At 44.7% G+C, this 12,696-nt stretch overlaps 1 protein-coding gene across 1 annotated transcript in view; it reads left to right on the forward strand.

Moving 5' to 3' along the window:
* The window catches only part of LOC144487735 (E3 SUMO-protein ligase ZNF451-like), a 41,297-nt gene extending 35,797 nt beyond the window's left edge, over nt 1-5,500 (forward strand). The window contains exons 7-8 of the mRNA XM_078205806.1: nt 1,874-1,954; nt 4,603-5,500. Coding sequence (XP_078061932.1) covers nt 1,874-1,954; nt 4,603-4,649 — 128 coding nt within the window. The 3' untranslated portion in view covers nt 4,650-5,500. The remainder of the gene's footprint in view (nt 1-1,873; nt 1,955-4,602) is intronic.
* The last annotated feature ends 7,196 nt before the right edge of the window (nt 5,501-12,696 follow it).

Raw genomic sequence — 12,696 nt, forward strand, 5'->3', positions numbered from 1 at the left:
AGAACATAAGGGAGAAGGAAAGGAGAAAGTGCAGAATGTAGTGTTACAATCATAGCTAGGGTGTAGAGAAAGATCAACTTAATATAAGGTAGGTCCATTCAAATGTCTGATGGCAGCAGGGAAGAAGCTGTTCTTGAGTCAGTTGGTACGTGACCTCAGACTTTGGTATCTTTTTCCTGATGGAAGAAGGTGGAAGAGACTACGTCCGGGGTGCGTAGTGTCCTTTGATTATGCTGGCTGCTTTTCCAAGGTAGCGGCAAGTGTAGATGGAGTCGATGGATGGGAGGGTGGTTTGTGTGATGGACTGGGCTGGGTTCATGAGCCTTTGTAGTTCATTGCGGTCTTGGTCAGAGCTGTGATACATCCGGAAAGGATGCTTTCTATGGTGCATCTGTAAAAATTGGTGAGAGTCGTAGCGGACATGCCGAATTTCCTTAGCCTCCTGAGAAAGTAGAGGGGGTGGTGGGCTTCCTTAACTGTAACGTAGGCGTGAAGGAACCAGGACAGGTTGTTGGTGATGAAGGGTGTGGATTAGAGTAAATAAATGGAGACATTGTTACCAAGGGCTGAGAGGACACAAATTGAAAAAGAAGCAGAGGTGGCATGAGATTGTTTTATCGTGAATTAACTGTCTGGGATCAGAAATGCTCAGTCTGAATGGGCTGTGGAAGCAGATCCAGTAGTAACTTTCAAAAGGGAATTGGATAAATACTTGAAGGAGAAAGGAATCCAGGAATATGGGGAAAGAGTGAGCCCAACAGGATTGCTCTAAAAGCAATGGGCTCGATGGGCTGAATGGCATCCTATGCTGCACGGTATAGATATCCAAAGCAGCAGATATCACCTGTCTCTATCTGCAATGCTCTTCAGTGCTGTCTCCCCTCTGGAATACTGCCACTGTGCTGATTCATAAGACCATAAGAGAGAGGAGCAGAATTATGCCATTCGATCCATCGACTCTGCTCCACACCCAATCATGGCTGATAAGTTTCTCAACCCCATTCTCCCGCCTTCTCCCCTCAATATTTGATCCCCTTACCAATCAAGAACCTATCTATCTCGATCTTAAATATGCTCAATGACCTGCCCTCCACAGCCTGCTGTAGCAATGAATTCCACAGATTCACCACCCTCTGGCTGAAGAAATTCCTCCTCATCTCGGTTCTAAAAGATCGTCCCTTTACTTTGAGACTGTGCCCTCAGATCCTAGTCTCTCCTACTAATGGAAATGTCTTCCTCATGTCCACTCCATCCAGGCCTTTCAGTATTCTGTTAGTTTCAATGAGATCCCCCCTCATCCTTTAAACTCCATCGAGTACAGACCCTGAGTCCAGAAAAGTCAAGTTTTTCATTAAGCACTATGGAGAATCAAACAGCACAGGAGGAGGCCATTTGGTCCATCATGCCTGTGCCAGCTCTTTGAAAGAGCTCTCCAATTAGTTGGTACTGCTGTTTCCCCATAGCCCTTTAATCCCTTCCCCTACTAGTATTTAACCAATTTTCTTTTGCAAGTTATGATTGAATCGATACAAAGTGATGTAGGAATCCCCCCTCTCTTTTGATGAATGTGAGTGATTAGAGTTGGAAGTTTGTCTCTGTCTGGTTAGATAACGGTAAGAAGTCTCACAACACCAGGTTAAAGTCCAACAGGTTTATTTGATAGCAAATACCATAAGCTTTCGGAGCGCTGCTCCTTCGTCAGATGGAGTGATTATCTGTTCTCCAACAGTGCACAGACACAGAAATCAAGTTACAGAATACTGATTAGAATGCAAATCTCTACAGCCAGCCATAACAAACAGTTCTGGTCCCTCTTTGGCCTCTCTGCTGCAGTAGTCACGCTGTTAATTTTATTTTCTTTCCTGGGTTCCAGACAGTGATGATGAGGATGAAGTTCTCCAGAAAACACTGACGCTGAGCTTGCAAGAGGAAAAGCAGAGAACAGCTCATGAAGGTGCTCTCTTTGTTTTCATTATTAACAACTTATTTTACCGCAAGTATTCTTCAATATCTTTCTGAAAAGAATCTTAAACATAGAAACTAGAAGCAGGAGTAGGCCCTTCGAGCCTGCTCTGCCATTCATCTTAATCATGGCTCATCATCAAATTCAATATTCTGATCCCCCCCCCCGCTTCCCCCCATATCTCTTGATCGCTTGAGCCCCAAGAGCTACATCTGATTTCTTCTTGAAATCAAGCACCATGTTTTGGCCTCAACTACTTTCTGTGGTAGTGAATTCCACACATTCACCACTCTCTGGGTGAAGAAATTTCTCCTCCCCTCAGTTCTAAAAGGTTTACCCCTTATCCTCAAACTATGACCCCTAGTTCTGGACTCCCCCACCATCGGGAACATTCTTTCTGAATCTGCCCTGTCTAACCCTGTTAGAATTTTATAAGTTTCTCTGAGATCCCCTCTCACTCTTCTAAACTCCAGTGAATATGATCCTAACTGACTTAGTCTCTCCTCATATGACAGACCTGTCATCCCAGGAATCAGCCTGGTAAACCTTTCGCTGTTCTCCCTCTATAGCGAGGACATCCTTCCTCCGATAAGGACACCAAAACTGCACACAATACTCCAGGTGTGGCCTCACCAACGGCCTATACAATTGCAACAAAATATCACTATCCCTACACTCAAATCCTCTCACTATGAAGACTAACATATAATTTGCCTTCTTTACTGCCTGCTGTTCCTGTGCACTTACTTTCAGTGGCTGATGCACAAGGACTCCAAGTTCTCATTGATTTACACCCACTCAAGTAATAATCTGTCTTCCTATTATTGCTACCAAAATGGATAACCTCACATTTATCCACATAATACTGCATCTGCCATGCAGATGCTCACACAGAGCCTGTCCAAATCACGCTGAAGCATCTCTGCATCCTCCTCACCGCTCACCCTCCCACCCAACTTTGTATCATCTGCAAATTTGGAAATAATGCATTCAGTTCCCTCTTCCAAATCATTAATATACAATGTGAACAGTTGGGGTCCTAGCACAGATCCCTGCAGAACCCCACTAGTCACTGACTGCCAATCAGAAAAAGACCCATTTATGCCAACTCTTTGCTTCCTGTCTACAGACTAGCTTTCTATCCATCTCAAGACATTACTTGCAATCCCATGTGCTTTAGCTTTACATAGTAGCCTGCTACATGAGACCTTCTGAAAGTCTAATTAAAGCACATCCACTGGTTCTCCTCGGTCAACTCTACTAGAAACATCCTCAAGAAATTCCAGTAGATTCGACATTGTTGCATGAGGTTAAATCTCACGGAATCCAGGGCTGAGGTAGCCAAATGGATATAAAATTGGCTTGATGACAAGACAGAGGGTGGTTGTAGAGAGTTTTTCAAACTGGTGGCCTGTGACCAGTGGTGTGCCTCAGGGATTGGTGCTGGGTCCACTTTTATTTGTCATTTATATTAATGATTTGGATGCAAATTTAGGAGGCATGGTTTGTGAGTTTGCAGATGACATCAAGATTGGTGGCATAGTGGACAGTGAAGAAGGTTATCTAGGATTGCACGAGATCTTAATCAATTGGACCAGTGAGCCGACGAATGGCAGATGGAGAGTTTAATTTAGATAAATGCGGGGTGATGCATTTTGGTAGATTGAACCAGGGCAGGACTTACTCAGTTAAAAGTAGGGCGTTGGGGAGAGTTATAGAACAAAGAGATCTAGGGGTACAGGTTCATAGCTCCTTGAAAGTGGAGTCACAGGTGGACAGAGTGGTGAAGAAGGCATTCAGCATGCTTGGTTTCATCAGTCAGAACATTGAATACAGGAGTTGGGATGTCTTGTTGAAGTTGTATAAGACCTTTGTAAGGCCACACTTGGAATACTGTGTACAGTTCTGATCACCCTATTATGGAAAGCATATTATTAAACTAGAAAGAGTGCAGAAAAGATTTACTAGGATGCTACCGGGACTTAATGGCTTGAGTTATAAGGAGAGGCTGGATAGACTGGGACTTTATTCCCTGGAGCGTAGGAGACTTCAGGGTGATCTTATAGCAGTCTATAAAATAATGAGGGGCATGGATCAGCTAGATAGTCAACATCTTTTCTCAAAGGTAGGGTGGGTACAATTTTGTCTTTTAAAAAGCATTTAGACAATTACATGGGGTATAGAAAGATATGGGTCAAACGTGGGCAATTGGGACTAGCTTAATGGTTTACAAAAAAAGGGCGGCATGGACAAATTGGGCCGAAGTGCCTGTTTCCATGCTGTAAACCTCTACGACTGTGACTTGAGTAGAAATTTGTTTTAGTTACAATTTGGAATGCACTGCCTGACAGGATGATGGACACAGGTTCAATAATTTCCTAAAGGGAATTGGACAGAAAGGAAGGGTGGGATTCTCCAGCCCAAAACCAGAGAATCCCCCCCCCCCCCCCCCCCCCCCCCACCGGCCCCCAGGTTGCTACGATTCCCGTGGTGGGCCGGGTGAAATGTTTGCAGGGTTCTGGGGAGTGGAACTTTCACTGAGCTTGCACCACAGGCATAATAGGCCAAATGGCCTTCGGTGTTTTATTTTACCAAAAGCACAAGTTTCCTGACCGCCTGTGTTTTTTTATAAATTTCAGATGCCACAATTGAAGATGCTATTTTGCGAAGCCTGGAGGAACAGTGATCCGGGAGCAGTGAAAAATGGGAAGCCCTGTCGGTCAGGTCAGCAAGAGTGCAGAGGGGGTTGAACAAACTGTGAACAACAGAAGAAAAAGTGCACAAGCACCTTCCAAGCTGGAGCTTTCTTTCCCAGACCTCTGTCGTCGAGAAGAAATGCTGCTTGCGGCTAATTGCCCAGCGGAGCTTTTCATGCTTCCCTGAAAGGAATAAGGACAGGACATTTTTAGATGGCAGGAGAGTAGAGGCACATGATGCGCATTTAAACATACGCAGGGCTCCAGTGCCTGGTTGCTATGGCAGTTGATGGAGGCAGCTTGCTGAGAACAGAAGGGCTTATTTGCAGACGGACTCTGACCCGACACCAACGTAAGAGTCACAACTCTACAAAGTTTCTCATGTTCCATCGTCAGGAGCACCCTTTGGGATGCCATAGCAACCAAGCCTGATGGGTTCAGTAGTTATTCACCTTTACGTGCAGAGGGGAGGATGAGGCAGGATTTATTTAGGGGTGCCGCCATCGAGGAACAGGCAGATATTCTGTACAGTAAAAATAATGATATATCAAATAAAACAGGGCACAGAACAACACTTTTATTTTCCAGTCAATTCGACAAATAACATGGCAAAAGAGGGCAGGTTTTGAACATTTGCCACCATTTAAAAAAAAATGCATGTTTATATATTTTTTTTAAAAAGAGCTTGTCTTCATGATTCACATCATGAGAGGTTTGGAAGCCAGACAGGGCAAGCAGAGAGGGCAGGGCAAGCAGAGAGGGCAGTTGCTGTTGCGGATTTTGCCAGTTGTACATTTTAACACCTTAATTTTCAATAAAGGAAGCAAAATGTGAGAAATCCAGTTAATTGTGCAATCACTGATCTCTGCAAAAGCTGGAAAGCCCAGGCTGCTCAGACACAAGTTGAACAGGAAGGGGATCCGTGTGACACAAATTAGTAACAACTCTGATGCAAACCGTTCCATTGTCATCGTCACTGGTTGGCAGAGAGGAAACAAAGAGTAGGAATTAATGGGTGCTTTTCAAATTGGCAGGCAGTAACTAGTGGGGTGCCACAGGGATCGGTGCTGGGACCCCAGCTATTCACAATATATATTAATGATTTGGATGAGGGAACACAATGCAACATCTCAAAGTTTGCAGATGATACCAAGTTGGGTGGGAGGGTGAACTGTGATGAGAATGCAGAGATCCTTCAGAATGATCTGGACAGGTTGGGTGACTGGGCAAATCAGATGCAGTATAATTTGGATAAGTGTAAGGTTATTCACTTTGGAAGCAAAAACAAGAAAGCTGATTACTACCTGAGTGGCTGTAAATTGGGAGAGGGGAGTGTGCAGTGGGAACTGGGTGTCCTTGTGCACCAGTTGCTGAAGGTAAGCATGCAGATGCAGCAGGCGGTAAAGAAGGCAAATGGTATGTTGGCCTTCATTGCGAGAGGTTTAGAGTACAGGAACAGGGATGTGTTGCAATTATACATGGCCTTGGTGAGACCACACCTAAAGTATTGTGTGCCATTTTGGTTTACTTTTCTGAGGAAGGATGTTCTTACACTCAAGGGAGTGCAGCGAAGATTTGCCAGGCTGATTCTGGAAATGGCGGGACTGATGTATGTGGAGAGATTGACTAGGTTAGGATTGTTTTCGCTGGAGTTCAGGCGAATGAGGGGGGATCTCATAGAGACTTATAAAATTCTAAAAGGGCTAGACAGGGTTGATGCAGGGAGGATGTTCCCGATGGTGGGGGCATCCAGAACCACGGGTCACAGTCTGAGGATTCAGGGTAGACCATTTAGGACGGAGGTGAAGAGACATTTGTTCACCCAGAGAGTGGTGAGCCTGTGGAATTCGTTACCACAGGAAGTAGTTGATGCCAAAACATTGAATGTATTCAAGAAGCTGCTAGATATAGCACTTGGGGTGAATGGGATCAAAGGTTATGGGGAGAAAGCAGGATTAGGCTATTGAGTTGACGATCAGCCATGATCGTAATGAATGGCAGAGCAGGCTCGAAGGACCAAATGTCGTTCTCCTGCTCCTATCTTCGTTTCTATGTCATAGGCACCCTTTTAGAATGCCATAACATCTGAGCGCGATTGGCGCTTGGGTTTACACGCACAGAGGGAAGATCACGGATCCCCTGATAATTCAGTGGGTGGTGGGTTTTGATGTTGATCTGGAATCCACTGCCTGAGTATGTGGCAGAGGCAGAATCAATCGAGGCCTTCTCGTATTTGCAGGCTTTGTGTGAAAAAGACAGTGGAACAGAGTCGGTGAGTTGCTCTTGCAAAGATCTGGCACATACTCGATGGGCCGAATGACCTCCTGTGCAGTAAGCGTTCCATGATTCAATAAGCGATGAGTGAATGTCTGGTGCGTGCGTTGAATTTGCTCCTCTCAGCCAAGCGTAGGAACCTCTGACCTTGCTCGAAAATGAAGGAACTTGCTTATGTTGCGCCATTTTTCATCTTGGGACATCCCAAAGATGGTTTCAAGCCAATTCCTTTTGAAGTGCAGTCATTTTAACACAGCAAGTGGCAATTTACTTTTTGGTATATTGATATTGGTTGAGATATAAACATTAACCAGATTACCAGGATGAGATTCACTGTTATTTGAAGTTGTATAGTGGGACCTTTTAACGCCCACCATTGGTCAGAACATTGAAAACAGGAGTTGGGACGTCTTGTTGAAGTTGTACTGGACATTAGTAAGGCCACACTTGGAATACTGTGTACAGTTCTGGTCACCCTATTATAGAAAGGACATTATTAAACTAGAAAGAGTACAGAAAAGATTTACTAAGATGCTACCGGGACTTGATGGTTTGAATTATAGGGAGAGGCTGGATAGACTGGGACTTTCTTCCCTGGAGCGTAGGAGGCTTAGAGGTGATTTTATAGAGGTCTGTAAAATAATGAGGGGCATAGATCAGGGAGGTAGTCAACATCTTTTTCCAAAGATAGGGGAGTCTAAAACTGGAGGGCATAGGTTTAAACTGAGAGGGTAGAGATACAAAAGGGTCCAGAGGGACAATTGTTTCACACAGAGGGTGGTGAGTGTTTGGAACGAGCTGCCAGAGGCAATAGTAGAGGCGGGTACAATTTTGTCTTTTAAAAAGCATTTAGAAAGTTATATGGGTATAGAGGGATATGGGCAAAATGTAGACCCATAAAGTAGGACCAAGTCAGCACAGCTTTGTCAAGGGGAGGTCATGTCTGACAAATCTCGGAGTTCTTTGAGGAGGTAACAAGGGGTTAGATGAAGGAGAGCCTGTGGACGTGATTTATTTAGATTTCTAGAAGTGCCGCATAGGAGACTTAAATAAATTAAGTGCCCATGGTGTTACGGGTAAGATCCTGGCATGGATAGAGGATTGGTTGACTGGCAAAAGGCAGAGAGTGGGGATAAAGGGGTCTTTCTCAGGATGGCAGCCGGTGACTAGTGGTGTGCCTCAGGGGTCAGTGCTGGGACCACAACTTTTCACAATATACATTAATGATTTGGAGGAAGGAACTGAAGGCACTGTTGCTAAGTTTGCAGATGTAGAGGGACAGGTAGTATTGAAGCAGGAGGGCTGCCGAAGGACTTGAACAGGTTAGGAGAGTGGGCAAAGAAGTGGCAGATGGAATACAATGTGGAAAAGTGTGAGGTTATATACTTTGGAAGGAGGAATGGAGGCATAAACTATTTTCTAAATGGGAAAATGCTTAGGAAATCAGAAGCACAAAGGGACTTGCGAGTCATTGTTCAAGATTCTCTTAAGGTTAACGTGCAGGTTCAGTCGGCAGTTAGGAAGGTAAATGCAATGTTAGCATTCATGTTGAGAGGGCGAGAATACAAGAGCAGGAATGTACTTCTGAGGCTGTATAAGGCTCTGGTCAGACTGCATTTGGAGTATTGTGAGCAGTTTTGGGCCCCATATCTAAGGAAGGATGTGCTGGCCTTGGAAAGGGTCCAGAGGAGGTTCACAAGAATGATCCCTGGAATGAAAAGCTTGTTGTATGAGGAACGGTTGAGGACTCTGGGTCTATACTCGTTGGAGTTTAGAAGGATGAGGGGGGATCTTATTGAAACTTATGGGATACTGCAAGGCCTAGATAGAGTGGACATGGAGAGGATGTTTCCACTGGTAAGAAAAACTAGAACCAGAGGGCACAACCTCAGGCGAAAGGGATGATCCTTTAAAACAGAGATGAGGAGGAATTTCTTCAGCCAGAGAGTGGTGAATCTGTGGAACTCTTTGCCACAGAAGACTGTGGAGGCCAGGTCATTGAGTGTCTTTAAGACAGAGATAGATATGTTCTTGATTAATAAGGGGATCAGGGGTTATGGGGAAAAGGCAGGAGAATGGGGATGAGAAAAAAAATCAACCATGATTGACTGGTGGAGCAGACTCGATGGGCCAAGTGGCCTAATTCTGCTTATGGTCTAAATACGGACCATTGGGACTAGCTTAGTGGTATGAACTGGGCGGCATGGACAAATTGGGCCGAAGGGCCTGTTTCCATGCTGTAAACCTATGACTCTACGAGAGGAAGGCTGGACCTCATTGAGATTTCATCTGAAAGGTGGTGACCTATAATGATGCAGCACTCCCTCAGTATTAGCACTGTGTGAGAGCCAAGAGGAAAAGGTTAGAATTGTGAACTCTGTGCATACAGGTTCTCATCTACTGGCTGTGATGGAGGCCAATCTTATTTCATTTGTTGAAGGGATGTGGTGGGTGTTGGCTGGGCCAGCATTTACTGTTGTTACAGTGGTCCACAACGCGCAGGACTTTCACCTGTTTCCATCATATGTTTTTGCCTGGAGCAGGTCGCCAGCCTTTCACCAGAAGCTTATGGCTTGAGGGGCACCACTAAGCATCAAGCATGGCCGACCCAGAAGTCTCATCTTCCCTGTTCTTACTGCCAGCCATTCGCATGTTGGAAGAATTTTGTAGGATGATACTCAAACTGTTTGGCTGTATTATGAATGTACCTTCCTTGGTCAACCTGAGGTGGGACTCAAATCCAGAACCTCTGGGTTCAGAGGCAGAGATGCTACCCACTGTGCAACAAGATCTCTTCCAGTATTTACTGCCTATCCCTAATTGCACTCGAGAAGGTGGTGGTAGTAATTAAGGACCCCACGCACGCTGGACATACTCTCTTCCACCTTCTTCAGGTGGCACAGTGGTTAGCACTGCTGTCTCGCAGCACCAGGGACCCAGGTTCAATTCCAGCCTCGGGTCACTGTGCAGAGTTTGCATGTTCTCTGTGTCTGTGTGGTTTTCCTCCGGGTGCTCTGGTTTTTTCCCACTGTCCAAAAGATGTGCGGATTAGGTGGATTGGCCGTGCTAAATTGCCCCTTACTGTCAGGGGGACTAGCTAGGATAAATACATGGGGTTATGGGGATAGTGCCATGGCGCGATTGTGGTTGGTGCAGACCCGATGGGCTGAATGGCCTCATTCTGCACTGTAGGATTCTATGATACCTCATACCTTACCAACATCAAAGTTACATGTCACAGGTAAGACCTCATGATGACCCTGTTTGCAAATCCTTTGAAGAAAGTATTGATGTAAACGGTTGTGTCTGTTTACTGCAGGGCTACTTTCTTCAAACAAGACTTCCTGCCTGTTCCTAAACTTTGATTAATGGCTTTTATTAACCATGATCTTTCTATACTGTAGTCAGTGGGCATCTGTTTTAAGTTTTAAGTTTATTTATTAGTCACAAGTAGGCTTACATTAATACTGCAATGATGTTACTGGGAAGATCCCTAGTTGCCACTCTCTGGTGCCTCTTTGGATACACTGAGGGAGAATTTAGAATGGCCAATGCACCTAACCTGCATGTCTTTCAGACTGTGGAAGGAAACCGGAGCAGCCGGAAGAAACACACATAGACACGGGGAGAACGTGCAGACTCCACGCAGACAGTGGCCCAAGCCAGGAATGGAACCTGGGTCCCTGGCGCTGTGAGGCAGCAGTGCTAATCACTGTGCCACCCCCTACTGCACCTACATACATGATTCTTGCCAGGAAAATTACACTTTAATTGCTGTCACTGATTTTCACTTCAGAGCCATCCTATTATTGGAAAGCCTGGTGTTCCAAGATATGAGGGAGTTAGATTATTAACCCTTAACTCTCCAGGAAACAGCAGGATCTCATTAAGGGCTTATGTTTTAGCTCTGCCTACAACTCTGCCCAAAGGCAAGTGATATCAATTACATTAAGTGGATCTGATTATAACTCTTGCTTTGTATGTACAGCACGTTGTAATAAAATGGAACAACATTCGAACCAAGTCTCTCATTAAGTGCCTGCTCTGCCCAAATTCAGAGGGATTGAACAAGTACGTGTATAAAATACATGTTGAGCTGGTTCTCATCACGAGGAGGACTGGTGTTAGTCATCTGGACCCCACCATCATACATCTGTGTATACACTGGGCTATCTGCTCTGACCAAGACCGCAAGAAATTACACAGGGTTGTGACTAGCCCAGTCCATCAAGCAAACCAGCCTCCCGTCCATTGACTCCGTCTACACTTCCCGCTGCGTCAGAAAGCCAGCCAGCATAATCAAAGACACATCCCGGACATTCTCTCTTCCACCTTCCGTCAGGAAACGGACACAAAAGTCTGAGATCACATAGCAACGGACGCAAGAACAGCTTCTTCCCTGCTACCATCAGACTTTTGAATGGACCTATCCTATATTAAGTTGATCTTTCTCTACACTCTAGATATGACTGTAATACTAGATTCTGCGCGCACTCCTTTTCTTCTTCTCTATGTACTCTATGAACAGTATGTTTTGTCTGTGTAACAGGCAAGAAAAAATATTTTTCACTATCCCAATACGTGACAAATCAAAATCTCCCATAAACATAATGGGTGTTATTCATGTCAACTTAATTGAAGGTGGTATGCATGGCTGACTCTCATTCATAATTAGTTCCCTTAAAAGGAACCAATGTAAACTGCAACCAACATAATTTTTAAACAAACTTCCCTGAAATGTAAGTATATTTCAGGCTGATTGTCCCAACCTTTCCTCATTGCTGTTTATGAGATCTTGCTGTGTAGAAATTGGCTGCTATTTTTCCTGTTGCAATAACAGAGAGGAAACTTCTAAAAGTGTTTCATTGGCTGAAAAGTTATCCTGCGGTTAGGAAAGGTGCTATATAAATGTAGGGGTTTTTTTAGCTAATGGGACTCCAGCCAATCAGAGTCAACTTGCAAACCAATCAACACCCTTTTCTCCTGTAAATTTTAATTGCAAGAAATTCAGTATTCTTGTGTTTGTCCCGATGAGTGTAAGAGAAAAAGCTTCAACAACATGTTTATCTTTTTAAGTTTTAAAGTTCATTTATTAATGTCACAAGTATGCTTACATTAACACTGAAAAAAATCCCCCAGTTGCCACACTCTGGCGCCTGTTCGGGTACACTTAGCATGACCAATGCACCGAACCAACATGTCTTTTGGCCTATGGGAGGAAACGTGAGCACCCGGAGGAAACCCACGCAGACACGGGGAGAACATGCAGACCCCGCACAGATAGTGACCCAACCTGGGAATTGAACCCCAGGTTCCTGGCGCTGTGAGGCAGCAGTGCTAACCTCAAAGGCAACTAGGGATGGGCAATAAATGCTGGCCAGCCAGAGGCTGTCCCACGAATGAATAACTACCATGGCACCTTATTCAACAATACTCTAGTTCTGTAATGCCAAGTGACTATTGTGGGGAAAGGAAACCGACAAGATTCAAATCAGGTACAGGATGAGGATAGAAAGGAACAGCAGATTCAGAGAGAGAAATAGAAGTAGGACTTTTTAAAAAACTGACTTTTCCAATCTCCAGCAACAATTCAGTAGATTGAGAAAATGCACCTTGCTGTAAAACTGTCACTAGTTCATTCAGAAGAGAATAAGAAATCCCAAGCAGACAGAAACAGCCAGTGGCTGTGTTTGAAACTCTGGTCTGGATACTTTTTTTCCCTGAGGGAGAAGGGTTGGCCCCTGGTGGGAGTATGGGTGGTCC

The sequence above is a fragment of the Mustelus asterias genome, unplaced genomic scaffold (genome assembly GCF_964213995.1).
Source record: "Mustelus asterias unplaced genomic scaffold, sMusAst1.hap1.1 HAP1_SCAFFOLD_996, whole genome shotgun sequence".
NCBI classification, from domain to species: domain Eukaryota; kingdom Metazoa; phylum Chordata; class Chondrichthyes; order Carcharhiniformes; family Triakidae; genus Mustelus; species Mustelus asterias.